Raw genomic sequence first — 24,590 nt, 5'->3', positions numbered from 1 at the left:
AAAATTTTTGTCTCTTCGTATTTCATATCTTGGGGAACGTTTGTTAAATTCTTGGCTGTACAGCAAAAATTTGAAAAACGGCACAAAATAACAATATTTTTCGTAATCTCACCGTTAATCACTTAAAATGGATATTTCACTACACTTAAACATTACATCTATGTGTTGTTTTTTAAAAATGGGATTAATTGCTTGGATTATATTTCTCCTTAATCCACTAGTAAATCGTTGAAAGGCAGAGATTTTTATCTATTCGAAGTTCTCATTTTAGCTTGAATTTTACTGCCTATATAAACTGTCTACTCTGCTGCAGTTGATCAGTTTGAAATCTGAATTCTCCCAAGATTCAACAAATACTTAATTGTTTCTAAATTTTTAATAAATTAGAAAAATATTATTTTCAACTATGTATTACACAGTTCTATTTACACTTGCGGCTTTTGTTGCATATTCTTCTCAAACAGGTATTTACATATTTTTTTTAAACTGATTTCCTGCATTTATGATACTTTCAACAGTTCCGAACTGTCCAGCCCGAGACGGTGCACAACCAACTTACATTCCACACGATGATTGTACCAAATTTTACGAATGTTCTAATGGGGAACCGTTTTTGTTTGACTGCCCAGCTGGACTACACTTCAACCCTGATATACATGTTTGTGATTGGCCCTATCGTGCAGGATGTAAAACAGCTACAGAATAATTTATGTTTTTTAATTTATATACAATTATTTGTTTATTAATGAAAATTATTACTAAGCTCTGATATAACTGAATATAATTAAATATATTTTTTGGATAACGTTCTATAGTTACTCCACTTTGGTGGTATAATCCCAAACAATTATTGCATTACACTTTTATATAAATAACATTTCACAAAATTTTGTTTAAAGCGAATTTATTTCTTACAATATTCATTGATCTATTTTTTTTAATAATCTCGTTAAAAATTACTCCCTAAAATATAAACGGTTAAAATTATGTAATTTTAGCTTATAATAATATTAATAATAATAATAATAATAATATTTATTAATATCAGGGACATACAAACGTGTTTGATATTTGTCGTTGAAAAGTGGGAACATGTACAATAAAATTTGATAAAATTTATGTAATCTAGCCACCAACACAAAAATTATAACACACAGTAACTACATGATGCACATATATATAAACTGATATTTCAAATGTATATGATTCGTGAGAATTCTTTTAATGTATATAATTCAGCTTTTACTAATTTATGTTTTACTTGCTTTTTGAAGACACTCAACTGCATTGCTCTATAGTTCTGAGGTAACAAATTATATAATTTGAGGGATTAGTAGTAACAGCTCTTTTCAAAGAGTATTGTTCTATGACATGGATAAGGATCCGTTTTTATTGTGCAACTTTCGCTGATTAAAGCTTTTTTGAAAATAGTTTTTATGTTGTTGATGAAAACATAGACACAAAACAATTTTGGCTTCACTAAGCTATGATTTTCTGACTTCTCGAGACTCGGTATTCAGTCAAACACACTAGATATTTGTACCATTTTTGTTGTTTCGATTCACCATTCATTGTGGGTGGTTCCACTTCCCATTTTTCTCTAACCATTTCATCTATAATTTTGTCTTTTGTTATTATTTTTAGTGTAATCGTTTCATGTCTGTAATGTGTAGTGTATTTTTGCAGCTCTCAAAATTCTAGATCACTATTGGCCGCTTTGCCCTTCAGTTTTTAGCACAACTCTATTCTTAATGTTGGAGACATTTAGAGCTAACCCAGCATACCTTAAAATATCATCTCCTCTTATTTGCCTCTGCCATAACGTAAGCAGATTCGGGAGAACTAATCTTGATGAATACCTGTCGGTAATGGGGTCATAAGTTGTGCCTAAAAACCGTTTCTTTAGTAGGTTTTCTCAAGGTTTGTCTTAGAAGATACACCTTTTGGTTAGTTCTAGTTACTACACTGGTGACTTGTTGAGACCTAATCAAGTCAGTAGTCAAGTCATGTCATAGTCAAACTGAGGATTATGAGGGTCGATGTGTAGAACTCATTTCTTTAATTGAGTGGAATTAGCCATGTTTTACTTCACTCTACTACAGAGAAAAGATTCCATCCATAATAGAGAACTTTTCCAGATATTCCATACCCATGTGATTTTAGCAGAAACGATTATCAAAATTTTCGAGTTATTATTATTATTATTATTATTATTATTAGAAATGCGTTCGGGCAGAGGCTAGTGCCTGTTATGCCCGCGCAAGAACACAGTTATGTTAGCATTAGTCTCGTTGATGTAAATCCAGTCTAATTTTGAACTCGGTAAGATTTTTGCAACTGACAACATGAGCGGGTAAGGAATTCCAAAATTCGAACACTCTGTTAGTGATGAAGTATTTTCTGACATCTGTGCGAAACTTCTCTTTTAAGAGTTTGAAAGCGTGACCTCTAGTACGGCCATCCGTATTTAAAGGGAAGAGATATCTAATAGGTGAGTCACCATCAGTAAGCGCTCGGAATACGGTAATGGCATCCCCACGCTTGCGTCTGCGGGAGAGCAATGGGAGACACATCAGTTTGAGCCTATCCTGATATGATGGACGTATCTGACCAAAAGGCAGCCTCGTAACCCGCCGTTTTGTGGCTTCTAATAAATCGTTGTCTCGTACTAGGTGTGGCCTCCAAACACTATTCGCGAACTCTAGGATAGGTCTTATATATGTTTTATATAACGCAACAATAACCTTAACGTTCGCTTTCCCAAAAGCTTTAGTGATTAAATACACTGTTCTGTTAGCCTTTCTGGTGATGCAAGCAACGTGTTCTGACCACGAAAGATCGGATGTAATGGTAACACCTAGATCGGAGCAGGTGTTCGTTTTAGAAAGCTCGACGCCATTAAGGTAGTAACAATTCCGAGGGTTTTGTCCTCCGAGGTGGAGTACTCTACACTTAGACATATTTAATGGAATTAACCAGTCACGAGACCAGGTGTGGATTGAGGTGATATCATTGCTTAAAATCATACAGTTCGAGCTAGAGTTGTAAAGTTTTACATCGTCGGCGTACATAGCACATTTAGACCTCAAACCGTTGGTGATATCTGACGAATAAACTATAAACAACAAGGGCCCAAGCACGGAGCCTTGAGGGACTCCGCTCAGTACCTTAACCGGGACACTAACAGAATTACCAATTCTGACCCTAAATGAACGATCAGTGAGAAAGGAGTCTATCCAACGAAGAAGGTCGCCCCTTATTCCATAGTGATCTAGTTTGAACAGAAGACGACGCTTAGGCACACGGTCAAAAGCCTTGGAAAAATCGAAATATACAACGTCCACTGTGTCACCCGTATCCAGCGCTCGAGTCCAGTCAGCGAGAGAAGTCAGAAGGTTGGTGTTTATAGACTTTCCCGGCAGAAAACCATGCTGTGCTGGTGGAATCACATTATGTTTCATAAGGAACGCAATCATATTATCGTAAATAATGGACTCCATGACCTTCACGACAAGAGACGTTAGACTAATGGGGCGGTAATTATCTGCATCGAGTTTGTCCCCTTTTTTGTAAACTGGAGTGATCACCCAAGCAGCAGACTGTCGTCTAATTCACGTCAATTTTTGGTCATAACTCGTCGGCGACGTCATTCGCCCAAAAAATCACGTGATAATGACGAGATTTTTATGACTTACTTCTGACGTCAATTAATGACGTCAAAAGGCCGTCCTTTCTTGGTCATTTTTTTATAGATTATATGATCAATTAGATGTGGATCGTCGTATTCTTTAAAAAGTGGCCTTCATAATGCTTAATTATCTTTAGAGCAAAAAAAAAAAAACAACGGCTTTATTAGAAATACACCAAAGACAAGTTTTTTCATCTAATAATTTCTAATCAAATAATTATTTCTGAAAACTTGTTTATACTCTGGAAGTGTTATTTTGTAAGTACCTGCTTGGCAAATTATAAATAGAACATCCGGGGTTGAGCGTATAATAGTGAAAAGACCCCACGACACAAACAAAGTCATAAAAATTCTTTGTCCATTGTCCCTAAAACGGGACAAGGTTTTGAAGAATTCCTTCGTCGAATTTTGATTTTATAAAGACGTTTATAAAGTGATGATGGTTACCAAAAAAATTAGAGAGTGATTTAATATTTAGTTTTATTAAATTTATTTCATCTAATGAAAAAATAATGCTCAACTTCCGTATTTACCATACAATACATCAGATGTTTGAGGCGTGCATTCGGACTTTCCCTTTTTTCGGTATTTATGTTTATTGCACTTCACAGTGAAGCATCCCAATCCCAATATTTCCAGTTGGTTCTCAACTGCCGAAACTTTCTCGTGTATCCGTTACTCACTTCATTTTTAACGCAGTTTTGTGAAAATTTCTGTACAGTGTGGGTTATACTTATTTACACTAGGTAAGTTAATATCTAATAAAGTAATCATTTTAATTTTTACATGTTTCTGTTATTTTTGATAACAGTACGTAGATAACAAAAGCAGTTTTTTTAAGAGAGACCACCATTAATCACTGAAGATACTCCCACTGATTATGAAGAACTTACGGTGATTGTTTTTGAAAATGAGGCGCCATAAAAAAAAAGGTATATTACTGCAATTATTTATGTACTAATGCTAATGAACATAGTTTTATTCTAGATTTGAAACAAATACAAAACACATGTGCGAAACGAAAGAAATGCTAAAGGAAACGAGTGAAAAAATCTCCAACATGGAAACGTCATCAAATCTGACAACTGAAAAAGAAAACAAAAATAGAAGTTATGCCGCCAAGACCACACCTAAACAAATTTTGACGAATTACAAGATTATCTTTGCCTATTAGAATAAGCAGATTTCTTTGTAACTTAAAAAAATACAATGAATTCATATATACATATAACATAATTGTTCCGGCTCGAGGTACCAATGTTCCGGCTTGAAGTGCCAATGTTTCGTACAATCCGAATCGTAGTACCAACGTTTTTTCTAATCCGGTTGATACGACCATGTATGGTCTTCCGAATTGTACCTTGATATTGCTCGAAGGACCTTTGTTTGTTATAATTGAAATAATGGACAGCGTTCGGTTTTGATGTTTAATATAGGACGGTTACAGAAGTAGGTACTAAAATTACAGTGCTCTTTACAAAATCAGGTAAAGATACCCAAAAGGGTCAGTGGCCGCTTCCGGAAATGCAACACATAATATTGGATATTATATACAGGTAGATGCCTGTAATACTACGATATTTTTGATAACTTACTATACATGGCACATTTCGCTTCATTGTAAAAAGTATTGACAACGAGATTTTCCTGATAGGCTATACGTTTTTGTCAATGCAACTATTTTACGATTATCCGTTAGATTCAAGTAAATTTAGCATTTTTAAAATGCAGAATTTGTCTTCTGCTTTAAGCTGTAATCCCTTAAATTTAATAATTTGGCTATTATTGCCCATAGACGAAAAAATGATTGCATTGCAATAAATTAAGGCAAACTTAAAAAAGTTAGGTTATTAATATGATTGTTAAAACAGAATTAATTCTTACGGTACTTTTTTGCGTGTTGGGGACAGACAAGTCGTCGTGAATTAGAAAGTTTTACAGTGTATTTTCAAAGCAAGTAACTTCAACAATGCGATTCAACTGTCTTTTCCCTTTATTCTAGTTTTTTTCTATATTTTTTGTAAATAGATTTGTTTGTATTTTTAAGACTGATTTATAGTTTATTATAGTTTTCTTTTAATATTCTTTGTAACTAAATAGATTTCTTTGTGTTTTTAAAACTGATTTTTCTTTAAATAGCATATTTTATTGCAACGTTTATTTTTGATTGTATATTGTATATTATCCTTTTTTTTGTTTATAGTAATTTGACTCATAATTACCTGTATGTAGATTTGTTTGTGTTCTTAAAAGTAGTTTATCATTAATTTGTTTAATTGACATATATTTTTTTATTTGTTTATTGAAGTTCATTGTTGGTTGTACAGAATTGTAGTAAATTTAATCTTTTTACACTAATTTGTTTTAACTTTAATTAATACATATTTTGTTTTGGGGTTTGCCTGGTGATTATAACGAATTATAATATTTTATTTAAAGTACATAACATAAAAATATAAAAGTATTTCAGCGTTTTATTTATTGCATATTTTTTTCTAAAAATCAAAATATAAAAAACGTCTTAAAATGGACAATAAATGCCGTCTATAAGACGTCAGTACATCACGTCAATAGTTCGTTACAAAATGACGACTCTAAGACGTCAGTACATCACGTCAATAGTTCGTCAGAAAATAACGTCATCTGGACGAGACATTTGACCGTCATTGGTACGTCAATATCACGTGAAATCTTTGGTCACTATGACGTAATTGATGACCATTTATTCACGTGAAAAAGACGACATCATGTTGCCTGGGCAGAGCAGTTTTCCAGTCTAATGGTAGAATACCCGTATCGATGGACTGGTTAAAAAGTACGGAAAGTGGGCCTGCTAACGAATTCGCACACTTCTTTAGAACACTGACAGAAAGACCGTCGGGGCCCGGAGATTTCCCCTCCTTAAGCGATCGCAGTTTGTTAAGTACCGAGTCTTTAGTGAAGTGGACAAAATCAAGACTTTCTGATTTTGCTGGACCATTTATGACGGGCATTGTTATGTGAGGTTCCTTGACAAATATCTTCGAAAAACTTGAAGCGAAAATGTCAGCAGCAGCACGCTGACTACTAGCAATTTGGCCATTTCCATCTTTAATCAAAGGCATTTGAACGAAGGACCCTTTTATGGCTGAGCGGACATATTTGTAGAACCGCTTGGGATTTGCATCGGCAACCAATTGTTTCTCGTAGTTTTCCTTAGCTGTCTTAATAATCGTGAAAAGGCGATTAGAAAAAAGCTCTATGAGTAGCATAATCAAATTTACTACTTGTACGTTTGTACGCTCGCCACAACGACCGTTTTTTATTAATCAGCTTAAGTATCTTGCCGTCAATCCATGGTTTGGTAGAAGATTTCTTAACGGTGACTCGAGATGAACAACTGTCAATGATCTCCTGGAGACGTAATTTAAAGGCATCCCAGCTGGAAGATACGTCAGTGTGTGTAGAAATGAAAGACCAGTCAATATTAGATAATCTAGTGTTGATATCTTCATAATTAGTGACTAATCTGCTGAACGTGATTGTTCGTTTGCGGGGAGTAAAACACATCTGCATGTCAGCCTTAATTAGAACATGATCCGACTTACCTATCGGGTCTAGATACTCCAAGTTCGCCAATAAATTTGCATCCGATATCATCACTAAATCTAGCGTTGATGGTTGTTGGTTTCGCCGAATTCTCGTTGGCTGATCTACCAGCTGCAGCATTCTAGTGCTCATCAAAAAGTCAACCAATAGTTGGTTAGACTGACTCCATTTTAACTTAGGGTTTAATGGCCACTTTAGATCGGGCATATTAAAGTCACCGAACACGAATACATTTTCATAAGCCTCAACTAGATCTGATAATTTTAAGAATAAATTGTGGTCTGATGTTAAATCAGTACCAGGTGGTCGGTAAACACATGATAGTACAAAAGAGAAGTTCTTGCAGGAAATCCGAAGAACAAGACTGTCTATGTTGCCAGTGTCAAAACTGAGTTGTGCTACATGTAATTCAGATAAAAGGTGATTCGCAATAAAAATACAAACGCCCCCTCCTCTGGTACGAGTGCGATCTGCCCTAAAGATAGTGTAATCCCCCATGGAGAAAAGATGATCTGGTATTGACGAGGATAACCACGTTTCTGTGACTATCAGAAAACTCGGCTTTCCATAGGTAACGAAAGCTAATAAGTCGTTGTACTTAGCCATTATAGAGGCTATGTTAGTGTATATTACAGTATTTTTAAAGAACTGTGGGAAGAGAGTATTTTTATTATAATGGGAATCGAATTTTAATAGGGGTTATAAGAATTTAAAAAACCTTATAAGAAAATACCGAAAGTGTAGGATACTGCAGTAAATTACGTTTAAAAAGCGGACGTCGTGGGAGTCTGAAACAGACCGGATAGATCTGTGCCATGTTCCTCTGGCAGGGAACTTAAGACTTTTTTAATTCTCTTTTGAATTTTTTTGCATCGATTTTTCAAGTTTTTGTGCGACACAAGAGGGTAAATGTCGTGAACCATTATAAGAACACCATAAATGTCATTAGTATATTCCCTAATAAGACTTAAAATATCCGGTTTTCCAACAGCCTTCTCAAGAAAGGCAACAGTCTCCTCGAAGGTGAGAGGGTAGTGAGCATTGTTAATTAGTTGTTCAGCGGGTGCTAGTATTTCAGATGTCGGAGTAAGGCTTTCGGTTGAATCGGAAGGTTTAATTTTTTTCCCCCGTACACTTTGGTCTGTGTCATCAAGGTTTAGCTGTGGTTGATCAGGGGGGATGAATTCAGTCAAAGGTTCATCAGGGGCAGAGCGCTTAGCGGTAGTCGAAGGTGAGGGGGTAACCAGATTAGAAGTCTCCAATTGGTCGTCTAAAGCACGAGATTTACCAACAGCTAAATCCAGAGGAGTCGACGAGTTGGAAGTATCCGTTTGGTCAGTGGGTTCAGTTTGGTTTGGACAGTCACTGGCGAAATGGCCTGAGACTTTACACTTGAAACAAACATCATCATAGCTAAGAAAGATCCTGTAATTCGTGTTATCGTACTTTATGACCATGGAAGAAGGGAGGTTAATAGAGTCATCAGGCTGAATGTAGATTTGCCTTCGAAAACTTAGCACATGCTTAAATTCGTCACCTTCAATACTCGCTCGTAAGAATGACATTTTCGATACTGCAGTAAAACCTAGGGTTTGAACAAGATTCTCTATAACGTTGTGGGGAACTGAAGGACATACATTTGAAAAGATAATGCGACGTGCCGGGTTCATTAGACGTCTTATGTTGACTTCAAAATCTTTAATTGTGATCACCGGATGATCAGCAACTACTTGATCAACCAACAGTTTAGAGCTCATGTATATGCAAATACGGCCATTTGAAATTCGCGAGGCAAAAATAATGTTTTTTGGTTGCACTATATTACCTATAGCGACAACGTAGTCTGTGAGTTTTAAGTCGTCGACAGCGTTCATAACTATCGCTTGTTCTTTAGCTGGGAATTGCGGCGCCGAAGTCGCCATTTTGATTTCTCGTTCGTTTAAGCTTTGTCAGTATACCGCTGCGCCGGACAGGCGAGCAATACAGACTGTTACTGTGGTCAATGCAAAAAGAGGGAGAACCTATCAGCACTTCCAAGATAAGCGAGAGACAAAAACTCAAGTACCGAATTAATGGGGAAGCATGTAATTTGCTTCCCCTTCACTAAGGGTTGAAGCTGTTTAGCACAACCAACTCTTAGATTCTACAACTTTTCGCTAGCCAAATTTTTAAAAATAGCAAGAAACGGGCTCACCGGGAGAAGCAAATACGTCTGGAGAGACAGGGTACACTGCTCACTCGTTGAGTTAATCCATGTTTTAACGTAGATTTCTTCGAAATTTCTTAGTGTGCTTGGTAACTTTATCATATAATACGTTTTTGAAAATGACACAATTACCTTGGACAGATGGAACACTAAAAGCGAATTTGAGTCAATTTTTAACAGGTAAGTGCTCACAGAAGAAGTCAACACCAGACTGGTTTCTGATAACGATTCCTGGAAATATTTTGCAACAAAACTGAGATTTTCCTGTCAAAACAACACGGTCCGATTTACTATTTGGTTCAAAGTGTTGGAAATTTCAAAAAGGATTTTCATCTGATGCAATTGTAAGACCCAAGATGAAATCAAGTTGATCATTTCTGAATCTAGTTACGAATTGCACCAGATAATGATAATATCTATTTATTTCAAACTGTTCTGTCATCCACTTACAGAATATTATTACAGTAGAAATCGGCCTAAATTTTAGTAGGATAAGACTTAACCTAAATTACCTAAATGATTAATTAATATCCCGGTATACGATTAAAGGGATCAAAATTAATCTCGCAGTATTCGTAAATAGTAATGAAATTGTACACGCAAATACTGCTTAAGTTTTACCGAGTTATCCAATAATAATTCTGTTAACAACTGGCTTGAACAAGAAGCTGCATTTAAAGAACTGGAAGCTCCAGTGTATTTCTGGCATGTTGAAACCACCAAAGAATAAGAATTTACTAAACTGATTTTTTAAATCTTTGAAACAGAGTAATATTGTCTTCAATAACAGAAAATGGTTGCCTGTAAGTACTTATAAGTAAAAGGTAAAAAGATTTGTTATTAAGATGAAAAAAAAGTGATTCGAAAGCATTGAAGTGAATGTCTAGTGTCGTTATTTTGCAAATTGGAGTTACAGAACATGACACATATGCAGATATTTCACCTCCGCGTCTACCTTTTTGATCAACCCTATATATCCAAAACTATGTAAAGAGTGAAAGAAATCAGGTGTTGTTTCAGTCAACCGATTGTCAGTTATTAAAAATATGACTGTTTATTTAATCATAGCCAGTAGATTGTGGTTTATTACCGGGATAAACTTGAAGTGGTTATAGTTATTATCTGAGGTTTTTGAGTAGTGGATTACAAATGTAGATTTTTCGATTGTGTTCTTTTTATATGTTTGATATAAATTCCTTGTGTTTAGAATAGTAGTGTCAATGGAAATGTCTTCCTTGTTACGATTTTTTATCAGTATGTCTGCTCTGTTGTCTATTGGTTGAGGCAATAAAACATATTTTTAATGAGATCTAGAATATGACGAAACAAATGTAAGGCTGTATGGTGCAAATAGTGTAGAAAGCAGTATAAATCTCGAAATTGCATACTATTCTAAGGCAATTTAAACGTTGAAATTTATAAGACACTTTAAGATTTTTGTGATCGGGAATAGGCCATTTAAAATCATCTGCCTAAAAATTACAAAATTTGATGAAATATTTGAGGCTAACGTGCTAAGTTACACAATAAAGAAAGTGCTACAAATATGAAATCAAATGCCGTAAATAATACTGGTATAATACTGTATATTGGTATGAAGATTAAGGGATTTTGAAAATGAAATTATCCTAATCTTGGATTTTCGCGAAACGATAACCTGTTTAACTTAAGTAGTAACTTTAAACTGTCGATAATTTCCCAAAGTATATATTTAGATATAACAAAAGTTTGTTAATATACCTATGTATAATATATATATATATATATATATGTTACGGTTAAAGTGAATACTCGGCTAGTTTTCAAACTAACTGGTTGTTATGCAAACTAACCAAGTCGATAGTTATTATAGACGAAAAACTATTTTCTCTTACATTAGCAGGGTTTCTTGGTTAATTTGTAAACTGCCCAGCTAGTTTATAAACTACCGTACAAGTTTGGATAATTTACACACTTTTTTTAAAGTACATAAATTAACCGAAATAATTGGTTAGTTTACAAACCAGCCACTTTGTTCTGGTTAAAATAAGAACTTTTTCTCTAGTAAGATAAAATAACCAATGAATTGTATCATTGCCTGCATTGAACACTAAAACAACTGTCTGTTTGCATACTAACTGCCTAAAATATGATACAATTCATTGGTTATTTTATCGTACTAGAGAAAAAGTTCTTATTTTAACTAGAACAAAGTGGCTGGTTTGTAAACTAACCAATTATTTCGGTTAATTTATGTACTTTAAAAAAAGTATGTAAATGATCCAAACTTGTACCGTAGTTTATAAACTAGCTGGGCAGTTTACAAATGAACCAAGAAACCCTGCTAATGTAAGAGAAAATAGTTTTTCGTCTATAATAACTAGCGACTTGGTTAGTTTGCATAACAACCAGTTAGTTTGGAAACTAGCCGAGTATTCACTTTAACCGTAACATATATATATAATTTGAAAAAACAATATCCTGACTATAAACCTAAACAAAAATTTTTGTCTCTTCGTATTTCATATCTTGGGGAACTTTTGTTAAATTCTTGGCTGTACAGCAAAAATTTGAAAAACGGCACAAAATAACAATATTTTTCGTAATCTCACCGTTAATCATTTAAAATGGATATTTCACTACACTTAAACATTACATCTATGTGTTGTTTTTTAAAAATAGGATTAATTGCTTGGATTATATTTCTCCTTAATCCACTAGTAAATCGTTGAAAGGCAGAGATTTTTATCTATTCGAAGTTCTCATTTTAGCTTGAATTTTACTGCCTATATAAACCGTCTACTCGGCTGTAGTTGATCAGTTTGAAATCTGAATTCTCCCAAGATTCAACAAATACTTAATTGTTTCTAAATTTTTAATAAATTAGAAAAATACTATTTTCAACTATGTATTACACAGTTCTATTTACACTTGCGGCTTTTGTTGCATATTCTTCTCAAACAGGTATTTACATATTTTTTTAAACTGATTTCCTGCAATTATGATACTTTCAACAGTTCCGAACTGTCCAGCCCGAGACGGTGCACAACCAACTTACATTCCACACGATGATTGTACCAAATTTTACGAATGTTCTAATGGTGAACCGTTTTTGTTTGATTGCCCAGCTGGACTACACTTCAACCCTGACATACATGTTTGTGATTGGCCCTATCGTGCAGGATGTAAAACAGCAACAGAATAATTTATATGTTTTTTAATTTATATACAATTATTTGTTTATTAGTGAAAATTATTACTAAGCTCTGATATAACTGAATATAATTAAATATATTTTTTGGATAACGTTCTATAGTTACTCCACTTTGGTGGTATAATCCCAAACAATTATTGCATTACACTTTTATATAAATAACATTTCACAATATTTTATTTAAAGCGAATTTATTTCTTACAATATTCATTGATCTATTTTTTTTTAATAATCTCGCTAAAAATTACTCCCTAAAATATAAAAGGTTAAAATTATGTAATTTTATCTTATAATAATAATAATAATAATATTTATTAATACCAGGGACATGCAAACGTGTTTGATATTTGTCGTTGAAAAGTGGGAACATGTACAATAAAATTTGATAAAATTTATGTAATCTAGCGACCAACACAAAAATTATAACACACAGTAACTACATGATGCACATATATATATAAACTGATATTTCAAATGTATATGATTCGTGAGAATTCTTTTAATGTATATAATTTAGCTTTTACTAATTTATGTTTTACTTGCTTTTTGAAGACACTCAACTGCATTGCTCTATAGTTCTGAGGTAACAAATTATATAATTTGAGGGATTGGTAGTAACAGCTCTTTTCAAAGAGTATTGTTCTATGACATGGATAAGGATCCGTTTTTATTGTGCAACTTTCGCTGATTAAAGCTTTTTTGAAAATAGTTTTTATGTCGTTGATGAAAACATAGGCATTCGTAAATATATAACCCGAAAAAGAAAGAACTTAAACTTAACATGATGTTCAAAACAATTTTGGCATCACTAAGCTATGATTTTCTGACTTCTCGAGACTCAGGATTCAGTCAAACACACTATATATTCGTACCATTTTTGTTGTTTCGATTCACCATTAATCGTGGGTGCCGGCCCTAGAGATTTTGCCGCCCCGTGCAATTTTTTTTTGCCGCCCCCTCAATAAAGTTAACAATATAAACTGCCTACTACATAATTAATTTTGCTACCTTCAACTAAAATTTATTAAATCACCTAACTTTTGTTTCATCCAATGATTTGTGTTTCTTGGCTTTTGGTTAAATATCCTCGTGTAAATTCAACAAAAAATAAATTCGTGGTAGGTGGTAGGTATGTATATACAGTTAATTGATCATTAGATATATATGTACATTTATTTACACGGGGAAAACTTGTTTATTTAAAACATTACACAAACACTTAAAATTTAACTGAGAAAAGTCTCACCTTGATTGCTGAGAAGACTTGCACAAGTTCTTTATAATCCAAATTTTGGGCTAGTTCATGTTCAATTGAAATTGAGACATTCTTCAAGAGAACCACTTTGTTTTTTTAACTCAGTTTCTCAAGCAAGTTTTCTTTTACGGTACACAGCATCCGAAAGACGATACCGTTTCAAGCGATTTCGAAAAATACGAAGCAAAGACACAACACGTCCTAAAGTCGATACAAAACTGAGCTTTAATTGAAACTTTTCTTCAAGAATCGAATCATCTTACAAAAATAAATAAATTTAAGTACTTTGAAACAAGTTTATTAACCATATACAAAATCGGTTGTTTAGGAGAGCGTCACGCTTAATTCTTTTAAGTATCGCTCTGGCGACTGAAATATGGGTCTATTTTAGTGGAGGAATGATACGGTTGAAATTTTTCCCACATAAGCATTATAATTGTTTTTCTTGTTTGAGTTTGATTGCAGTTATTTTAAAAATAAGTTTTTATTATCGAATTTCGCCGCCCTTCAAAAATTCGCCGCCCCGTGCAATTGCACGTGTTGCACCGTCGGTAGCGCCGGCCCTGCGTGGGTGGTTCCACTTCCTTTCAATTCTTCTCAAACGGGTATTTACATGTTTTTTTTAAACTGATTTCCAGCATTTATGATATTTTCAACAGTTCCGAACTGTCCAGCCCGAGACGGTGCACAACCAACTTACATTCCACACGATGATTGTACGAAATTTTACGAATGTTCTAATGGAGAACCGGTTTTGTTTGACTGCCCAGCTGGATTACATTTTAATCCTGATCTCAATGTTTGTGATTGGCCCCAGGACGCAGGATGTAGAAGAGCAACAGAATAATTTTTTTTTAATTAATATTATTGATATTTCTTCATTTATGGAAATTGTCAAAAAAAAATAGATAAATAGTAACAATGAGGAATTCTAAAACTGTTTTTCAAATCCCGATCTTTATCCACTGCGCAGGTAACCCACTTGTCAGTGACTGAATGACAAGCAATAATACCAACCGATATCGGTAATCATAAAAAAATTTTACGTTAGCCGGAGGTACAAAAGAATATTTAAAGGAATAAAAAACAAGAAAATCATTTAACCCACTAAATATTCGGTAAATTGTTCCTAGTTATTTCACGTATTAACTGAAAGTGGTTACCGGAAACCATTTCGTTTTATGAAATGGTACTTGCCTACCATCCTCAAATTCAGGAAAAATGAAAGAGAAAAAAATGGTTGTTAAAGGGATGGAGGTACTCTTGTCTTAAAGGTTATTTAAAACATTCGCTGCCAACAACAGAAGATCTTCCAGATGCTCCCAGTTTCAGTGCTCACAATGTTAATTATGTGTCCTGTGACGGCTGGTAAAAATGGTTAGGATTCTGAAACAAACCATTACTGTAAGTATACCGTTCCGAAACTTTTTTCGATGTCACCAAAATTTCACATATAGTTTTGGGTCAAACAAGCTTAACTGTACTGCAGCAAGATATTTTGCTAAAAAGTTTTGATACCAGATACACGAACCTGTTTGCCTTACTAACAACTTAATGTATGTGTTGAGATCAAGACGGATCAGTTGTGATCAATACCCCCAAACTAAATGTAAAACAACTTTCTTCACTCCTGCATTGTTAATGTAATAATATAATTTTGGCTTGTTCTTCCCAAGATGTAACATCACACGCTTATCTGTATTAATTGGTATAATAACCATTTTTCACTCCAATTACAGGAACTCTACACCCTTAAGCCGGATTTATAGTTATTCCGCATACGCAAACGGGACCGGATGACGCAACGGAAGAAAGTTCAGGTTTTGCTAACATGCATTTCTAGTAACTCCGCATCGGGAAACAGGTCCGTAACCGACGCAAGTTCGTACGTAAAGTTACACCAGCTTATTAAAGTATATTAATTTGTTCTTTTATGAATCAGCCTATGCATCCTTTTCATAAATTACAATTTTCCAGCAAAACATACCGGTTGCTATATTTACATTATATTGAACAAATTATTAAAAAAATATAAATGCAGTTTGATAAAAAAACGTTATAACGTTATGTAAAAAAAATCATTCCGGCGCAACTTCACTGTACTCTCGTGGACTGAACTGGCTGAATAATCATCGTTCCCGAAGGTGGCCTGCATTTAAAGCCATACTTCCCTTCTAGAAGTTCCGCAGTCGAGGTTTTTCTGGATTGCCCATCGCGACTTCCACTTCCAGGCGTTTCTCCGGCCGCCGTCACCGACAATGAGTCATCAGCGCCCTACATACTACAACCCATAGGCGTCGTACCGGGAAGCGTATGGGTTTATTTCGTAACAATATTATACGAGGAGATGGTGGTTATCCACCTAGTGGTTTTTCCCAGCAATCGCTGCTTGCCAGATTTCAAACATCTTCTTTGTTGACCAGGCGTATTGAACACTCTTTTTAAAATTCTTAGAGGTGCAGTCCGTACTTTCAGTACTGTTGATTCTCGTGTAATGCAAGTGCTATCCAACTGCACAAGTCTAAAGTAGAACAACAGACATATTTAATTACAGCATTAATGACATAATTGGGTGATTGATTACCCGTTGGACAATGTAGTCAGCAATAATAATAATGCTTATTAATCTAAAAAGTGTATTTCCAAGGTAATCTGGTTATGATTAAATCTGTAAACTTCACCTATATGCAATCTTTGATTGTAATGTGTTATTGATAAACGTTACCAGATACAGGAAATAAACACAGTTTTAAATATAGATAATTCAGTAAGAAAAGAAACGTAAACACTTTATGACCTGATCTTATTTTCTTTGACAATTTTAACATTACTAGACCATAGTTAGATGAAATGAATGTCATACAATTTTGATGTAGTATGCCTTATTGATATTAATTTGATGTTGGATATTCGAAAAATGTATTACTTCGCATCCAGTGTTAGAATAACCGCAATGTCAAAAATGACAAAATTAAAAACGGTGTTTCACACTTTGTGACAGTGGAACGTTATTGACGTCCAAAATTTTCCTGCCCCGATTGAATCTTGTGAAATATTGCAATAACTAATACATAATGAAATTATAAACAATTACAAGTTAAGGTCAAATTACACCGATTGTAATTAAGTTAACTGATACATATAAAAATATAACGGGTGTACAATAAAAAATATATTTGGAGCAGGCGCTGAAAATTCAATTGTTTGCGGCTTTTTTAAAGTGTAGAAAGAGTCACGTAAAAAACTGAAGGTCATTGAGAATGACATTTAGCGGCAAATAATGTTGGGTTAGAAAACATTTTCTCACTTTAATGCAAATCTGCTTCACGCAAATTATTCAAATAAAATTAATAAATAATTACTGGTACGGCCTGTACAACCGGCAGCACTCTTTGGGGCGACCCGCACTTTTGTTGATGGCACTCTTTGCTGGGAGGTCCTCCTCTGTCAAAGGGTGGCGGCGGTCTTTTAGTGCGGCATTTCTTATCGGCGGCTCGTACCATAGTCGAAGACCAAAGGGTTGGGCGGACCATACCCTTTCACATCTGCCTTTACCCCACTTGAACATTTTTTAGTTTGTTAGTCCTTCGATAGCAGACTAGTTATGTGGACTGTTACTGTCCAGTGTTGTGTACAATAAAACAATAATTACAGTCCACTTCATTCATTTCTCTTCTCACCGGTCACAGTAATTACAAAAGAAAACAAGTGACTAGTGTTTTATTTTGACGATTTACTTTTGAAATAAAAAAATAAATTCAAGTAGGCAAATCATACTGGTTATTAAAAAGATCAGTTCATTACAACATTTTGTTCAGGCAATTTTTGTTTCTTAAGAAGGTAAAAGAAAAGATAAGAATACGACACTTTATTGAAATCTTCTGTAACAACAATATGAAAGCATTCTGCGTAATTCTGTCAAACATTATGTAGGGCCTGATAAATGTTACATTTTAAATTACATTATAACAAATGCTGGAAGTAAGAACCCCCTTCTTGTAGACACAACCTAGCCCTTCACCTTACTGCATTTGCCACATTTTCTAAAACACTTGCACTATTATTAATATCATTAATTTTGTGTGTTATCCTATTCCATAATTCTTCCAAGTCATTTATGGGTGTTGTATAAATTGAATTTTTTATATGTGGCCACAAGAAGAAGTCACAAGGAGTGAGATCACATGATCTAGGCGGCCAGTTGTTTGGTGTATTGCGACTAAAAATCCTATTTTCATAAAATTCAGACAAAAAACCTATTGTAGCTCCAGTTGTATGAGCAGTGGCACCGTCCTGCTGAAAGTAACCATACACTAATTCTTCATCATCCAGCTGATTTAAGAGTACACTTAAAATTTCGTCACGGTATCTTGCAGCATTTATGTTTCCTGAAATGAAAATATCATTATTTTGTTGTTACAATACTAAAAACCTCTTTACCATAAAAAAAACTTGGACCAATTATTCTGCGTTGGCTAATTGCAGCCCAAACACCCACTTTCTGGGGATATTGGGGCGACTCAATGAAAAAGTGTGGATTTTCTGAAGTCCACATTCCTGTGTTTTGTGAGTTTACATAGCCACTAAGATGAAAGTATGCTTCATAGGTGAAAAACGTTTTTTCAAGGTGGTCGCCCATATCCAGAGTATTCAGAAACCATTCACAGTATTGAACTCTTTGAGGAAAGTCTGTTGGATGTAATTCATGTGCAGATGTGAGACGATAAGGAAACAAATGAAGATCCTTTTTTAGAAGAGTGTTACAGGTACCAACAGACAAACCAAGTTGTTGTGATAAATGACGGATAGAAGTACCCGGGGTTTCTTCCATTACTTCTCTCGCTTCTTCAATTAGTTCTGGAGTTCGTTTCTTTGGACGGCCACTTCCAGGTTTTCGTGTCACAGATCCATTTTCTTGAAAAATTTTTAACGAGACATTTAAAGTTTGTCGAAACTGTATACTCTACGGCAAAATCAGGGAATGCTTCTCGAAACTCTTCCATACATAATCCAATTGAATACTGCCAAGTTCCATCTTCTTTTACACCGTTTCGGTAGTACGACATTACCATGAATATTTTGTGTCGTTCAGAAAAAGCCATTCTTGTTAAAAAATGACTTTAAACGCAAAACTCACAACCTAGTTCTGAAAAGAACTGATTTTTATCACACAAACAAAGCGAAAGATGAAATAACAACTAAACTGCAAAAAGACGATACGAACGTTAGGGTTAGGAAATCAGAACGTCAAAATCCGTCAAATGTCACTTTTTTGTATTTAAGACATAGATGTTAAATTAAGTAGAGTATAAGGTTAAAATCTATGATTTAAGACGGTAATGATCACGGGTAATGATGTATGCTCTGAAGTATATTTGGTTGCCTACTTACGCTTCGATATTATTTGTCCTGTTACCACAATTGTGAAGTTCTAATGGCAGCGCCTACTGCAAATATATTTTTTATTATACACCCGTTATTTCTAGTTATGCCATATACCGCAATAAATAACTTAAGTTGTTCCAGTTCTTCCAACTAGATGAACACTATCATAGCTCTTGACACTAAGCTTGCGATAATGATTAAGCTCTCTAATGAATTGGATATTTACTGCAAGTTCTTAGGCCTTCCTGCAGAACAACCAATATAGAAGAAGCGCAGGCACCATGTATTTTATTGGCAGCAGCAGTGACATTTCTCGACCGTCATGTTGCGATGCTAAAGTGTGGTGGGAAATTCAAATAAATGCATGCTACATGTATTGCCAGTTGCATACCCCAGCATCGTGTCACACCGGTTGCCTACCACTACTTATTTATTTTATTAATTTGTATTTTTGTTTATTTGACCTTGAAAATATGATATATTTATAAAAATTATGGTATAAATATAAACAAATGAACGAAGGACTTTCCGATAGACACAATATGAATCACCATAGTATTTATTCATTTATATTTGATTAAATATTATCCCTAACGCTACCCACATTTGGTTCACTTACTTAAAAAAGAATTATAGATGAATATTGTAAGTGATAAATTAGTTTTAAACTAAATTGGGTTACGCAATATTATTAATATATATACAGATTGTTAAGGAATGGTCACGGAATATATCTCAGGTTAAGTCAAGAACCTGTGTTCAGTTTTTTGATAAATTCGATAATTTTTTCAAAATAAAGATCTCCACTACCGTCTGAGAACTGCTGGAATCGCATTTTGAGCAAAAAGTAAATGCTACTATCGTCGTCTTCGTTGATTCACTATTAAAGTCTCTCCAATCCCTTAAATGTGACATGTGAGGGCGCATACGTCGGGAGGGAAAGGAATCTGTAATGTCGGCTAAAAGTCTGTCGCACTGCCGGCTGTATTATATCCTGCCTGTTCATTTCAGAGATATGTAAAAGACTAGATACAGATATTTAATGTTCTCGTGGACATACGTTTAGGGCCAAAATGTCAGTGTACGTTTATATCTCCCTCTTTTTCTCTAGCACGTATAATGGTAACCCGATATCTGAAGGTCTCGCTCTGTACGGCGCAACCAATCAGAGTTGGCGCAACGTTTGTCGTTGATGCCGTTCTTGTGTTTGTGCCGGTCCCTGTCAGACCACTCAGACTGTGGGTGGTTATGATTATTTATAATTGCCGCCATCAGAACGGGCCAATAACAAGACAACCACCTTTTAGAGAGTGATCGATGTAGCCTACAGTTGGCAATCCATAGTACTGGTGATGATATAGAAAAGGATAGGCGATACAAAGTATTGCTACTCTTAGATCATAGATGTTGGCCCTAGATCGGGAAAGCTATAACCGCATCTGTCTTTTACATATCTCTGGTTCATTTCCACAAAAATGCATTGAAAAAATTTTGCCGTCAGGGCGTGAGGGCAGCACTGGAGGGGAGCTTTTGACCTTGACAATTGTCAAACAAACTTCAAATTTGAAGTTTTATAAATAGGTTAAATCGGGTTAGGTTAAATGTTTTGAACAATTTATTAAACGGTTAAACGTTGAATCATACATCGTATCCTCTCTATGGTTGAAAATTACAACAAAAAGGACTAGCAAAGGTGAAATTTTGCAAAAGGCACTTCTCGATTTTCCATTAATTGTTTCCCCAAAGCAATTCTACATCACCCCCTGTTCACGTTCCGCACCTTCAAAAGTTGTACAACTGTTTTCTTCTGTTCCCGACATTACCCCTCGCGTGTTGGTGAGTATAAAAAGTTAGGTTATATTGGAAACAGCTTTTCCCGTTAAAGAGTGTATGAATTGGGAAATTTAACATTTTTTTTTGTAGCAAAAGGAAACATTTGAAGGTGAGGAACGTGATTAGGGGGTGGTGTAGAAGAATTGTAACCAAACAGTTTGTGCGAAATCGAGAAGTGCCTTTTGTAAAATTTCACCCTAATTAGCGCTGGAAGAATATAAAAAAACAGACAGGTATGTTTATAATTTTAATACTTTTCTTGAATGGGGTTTATGGGTCAAATTACTAAACAATGTAACATTTTCAGTTCTTGTATAACCAAAATTTGCAAAAATTGGTTTCAACACTTTAGACAATATTAAGTTCGCAACCATTACTTTGTGGTTTTTATCTTCACAAGGCAAAAAAGCTGAACTGGCAATTGGCTCTAATAACAAAGACTCCACCACAGTTCTTGGATGATGATTTACTGGTATGTGTTCCAAAATATCAAATGTAATTTTTATAATTTTATTTATAAAATTTGTGAATGATCTTGTGGGATATTTTAATTTTCCTCTGTCTTGCAGATATATCAAGTCAAGCAACGGGGTAGATTTTGCGGTGGTTAGTAATGAATCTAAACAATTTTTGCACTCTAACCTTTCTTCAATTGTTCTACAAATATATCCAGATAAAAACGCAACTGATGCAGAGTTGATATCTGTGAAAATGGTATTAACGAATGTTAATTTATGAAGGTCACTAATTTCTTCAATTATACTGTCAGGTATATGTATATTTGTTTCTGTTGTAGATCTTTCAGAAGACTGAATTTGACCAATTTTACTCAAGTGATTACAGTCAGAATATACATTTGCTGATTCTGAAGTTGTTACTAAACCTGACTTAAGTATTCGTTTAATAGCATAGTGTGCAGCCCTGGCATCAGTAGCGTCCTGAGAACCACCGCATAATCGGACATTGCTAAACATCGATTCAACTGGATCTGAGCTAAATGCTCGCGTTAAGACATAGAAAAAGCCACTCTCTTCCAGTAAATACTTGATACATTCTGCAGTGCTTTTGGCAGTGAATTTTACTGCTTCTGCAGTCTCTTTAGTCAATCCCGTCATTTTATTTGCCTTTGAAGATAGTTGAATGGAATCTATATAAGCAGGTAAAGTTTTTAACATCCAGAGAAGGCGTTCATCATTAATATCTGTATATGGAGCACTATTTTCATTTAGTTGCCGGATGTGCTGAGTTTTGTCATTGACATCATGAATTTTAAAAAATGTGTGCATCATTTCCATAAACTTTAGAGTCACTTCAACATCAACAAAACCTGGATTGTTATATTTTCCCAAATACTCTATTGCTGCTCTTACTTCTATGGAAAATACTTGCACAGCACGACGGACGTTCATCTTTTCTAAATTGGTTGGGCAAATATGCTTCCTGGTCAAAAACTTTACCGGTTTAACAATTAATTTGTGTTGCATATCATATATTTTCTTTAAAAATCGTGCAGAAATTATACCGTTACCAGAATGCATGTCATGGTCCAAAAATATGTTCGTCAAATTTTTAATAATATGACAGTAATCAAAGCTCATAAATAATGGTATTGTTGGTTCTATTGGATGTTGAATATGAGTCATTAAATTATTACTTGATGACAGAGATTTGAAAAGGGCCACATTTGACTTATGGTTATCTGTCACAATTCTTAAAACTGTAAATCCGCAATTATGTAAAAGTTTCATTACTTTTAACGTCAAATTCACAAAATCTATGTTTTTTAGAGTTCGATGGAAGAAATATCCGGCGGGTATCGTGTACTTAGTAGTCATGCCGTGAACAACGTAACATAACATTTTGTTGGCCAACGTTGGTTTTTTTCCAATTGTTTGACTACTCTCATTGGTAGTCTCTAACCCATAGAATTTGTCTTCTGTGCGGCTGTAACACAGTTTTTCCTTGATGGACATGTCGTCAACAATTAAACTACAAATCCTTTCAACGGGTTGTAGCACTTCGGCTTCTGCTTTCAAGCGTGCCTCTATAAGTCCTGTAACATCTTGTCCATTTCCTATATACCGTTCTAAAGTACTTCGACTAGGTAATTTCAATATAGAAGCTTTACCATAGTTGTATCCCTTTGGGGATGAAATCCTCCAGGCAATACATGATCTTACAGTTACTTCTGACCATCTAGATTTTTGTTTGTTGTAATTTAATATTTGGTCTAATAGAAATGTGGCTTTTGGGTCGTTATTCTTGGCATCAGCTTCAATTTTTTCGAATATACGGGCTTGATTCGTTTGATTGTCAATTTTTAATTGCAGTTTTTGTAGCTGTTTATTTTTCAGTTTGTTCTGTTTGTCCAAACGGTTTACTTTCATTTTCAGTTTTTTGATTTCAAGTTTAAGTTTTGATATATCATCAAGACGAAGATCAGTATTGGAACTTAATGTTTGGGATTCATTATATAAGGACTCAGGTTCAGAAGGAATTGTTGAGTGACTTAAATCAGAATTCTACAATTTAAAAAAATATGATTAAAATTTATTAACTGCCAATAAAATATTACTGGAGGTTCTTCTGTCGATGTTGGACACGTGGATGTTGATTGGGAGGGAGGAGATAATCTTGGAGTAACAGTACTCTAAATAAAATAAATAACTATTAGAGGAAAGTTCTAAAAAAGTGTGAAAATAGGTAGGAACAGAAAAATAATTTTACTCCTAACTTTAAATTACGGTATTAATGTGCTGTTCGCTTATATTTTCACAGTTGTAAGGATTGTAATTACAGGAATAATGGATGATGAGGGCTTGATATTTAAAGGAGTAGAAGACTGGGCAAGGGCAACGAAGGATTCGTGTATGGATGCGTAATAAGCATCGTCACCCTATAAAAACTATAATTTTATTTCTGTTAAGTTTAAAATGTAAATAAATATATGAAAAACTGTTGGAACTGCATTTTTTTGCAAGCGTTTACTACCATTTGCTGCAAACTTAAAATCTGTGGGTTTAAAGTGCAAATTGCAAATGGTTGAGTACTGACTGACGATCTGCTGCGTTGGAGCTATAATAATTAATATTTAGTATTAAAAAAAATAAGTGTTCAATAAGCTTTTCTTACAACAAAACTTCTCTACTTTATGTAGCCATTTTTCTCTTAAGAGGGGCTCAGAGGGAAACTGATGGAAAGACTTTGAGTACTTGGCAGGGCACTGGGGCACAATGCATTTTTTGTGGAACCGCATTTTCGTCCCAGTAAAATTAACGTAACAACTTAAACTATGTAATAATAACGAACCACTAACTGAAGTTAAACGACCAAATAGGAACAAAACAACAAAAAACAAACACTAATTAAACTATGAAATAATAACGAAACACTAAACGAGTTGAAACGACAAAATGGGAACGAAACACCACAAAACAAATAA

At 34.5% G+C, this 24,590-nt stretch overlaps 1 protein-coding gene and 2 long non-coding RNA genes across 6 annotated transcripts; 2 read left to right on the top strand and 1 right to left on the bottom strand.

The window, feature by feature from the left end:
• Positions 1–364: 364 nt before the first annotated feature.
• On the top strand, positions 365–805 carry LOC135137570 (uncharacterized). Its single transcript, XR_010281867.1, has 2 exons — positions 365–464; positions 519–805. It is a non-coding gene; the product is annotated as an uncharacterized LOC135137570 (long non-coding RNA).
• Positions 806–6,414: 5,609 nt separating this feature from the next.
• Positions 6,415–7,882, bottom strand: LOC135137372 (uncharacterized). Its single transcript, XM_064066999.1, has 2 exons — positions 6,955–7,882; positions 6,415–6,887 (listed from the first exon to the last, which is right to left on the bottom strand). Exons 1-2 carry the CDS (start codon positions 7,880–7,882, stop codon positions 6,415–6,417), a joined length of 1,401 nt encoding a protein of 466 aa, XP_063923069.1.
• A 12,967-nt stretch (positions 7,883–20,849) lies between these two features.
• Positions 20,850–24,064, top strand: LOC135137561 (uncharacterized). Of its 4 annotated transcripts, none has more exons than XR_010281859.1 (6): positions 20,850–21,008; positions 21,239–21,381; positions 21,456–21,620; positions 21,718–21,888; positions 21,945–22,307; positions 23,948–24,064. It is a non-coding gene; the product is annotated as an uncharacterized LOC135137561 (long non-coding RNA). The 4 variants fall into 4 exon arrangements; XR_010281856.1 differs by having other exon boundaries at positions 20,853–21,008; positions 21,945–23,851; XR_010281857.1 differs by having other exon boundaries at positions 20,853–21,008; positions 21,945–23,893.
• Positions 24,065–24,590: the final 526 nt, after the last annotated feature.

Source organism: Zophobas morio, unplaced genomic scaffold (genome assembly GCF_036711695.1).
Source record: "Zophobas morio isolate AGI-343-1 ecotype UQ-CSIRO unplaced genomic scaffold, CSIRO_AGI_Zmor_V1 ptg000029l, whole genome shotgun sequence".
Taxonomy (NCBI): domain Eukaryota; kingdom Metazoa; phylum Arthropoda; class Insecta; order Coleoptera; family Tenebrionidae; genus Zophobas; species Zophobas morio.
Note: the sequence above shows the minus strand (reverse complement) of the source record. Positions and strands in the feature narration are given on the sequence as shown.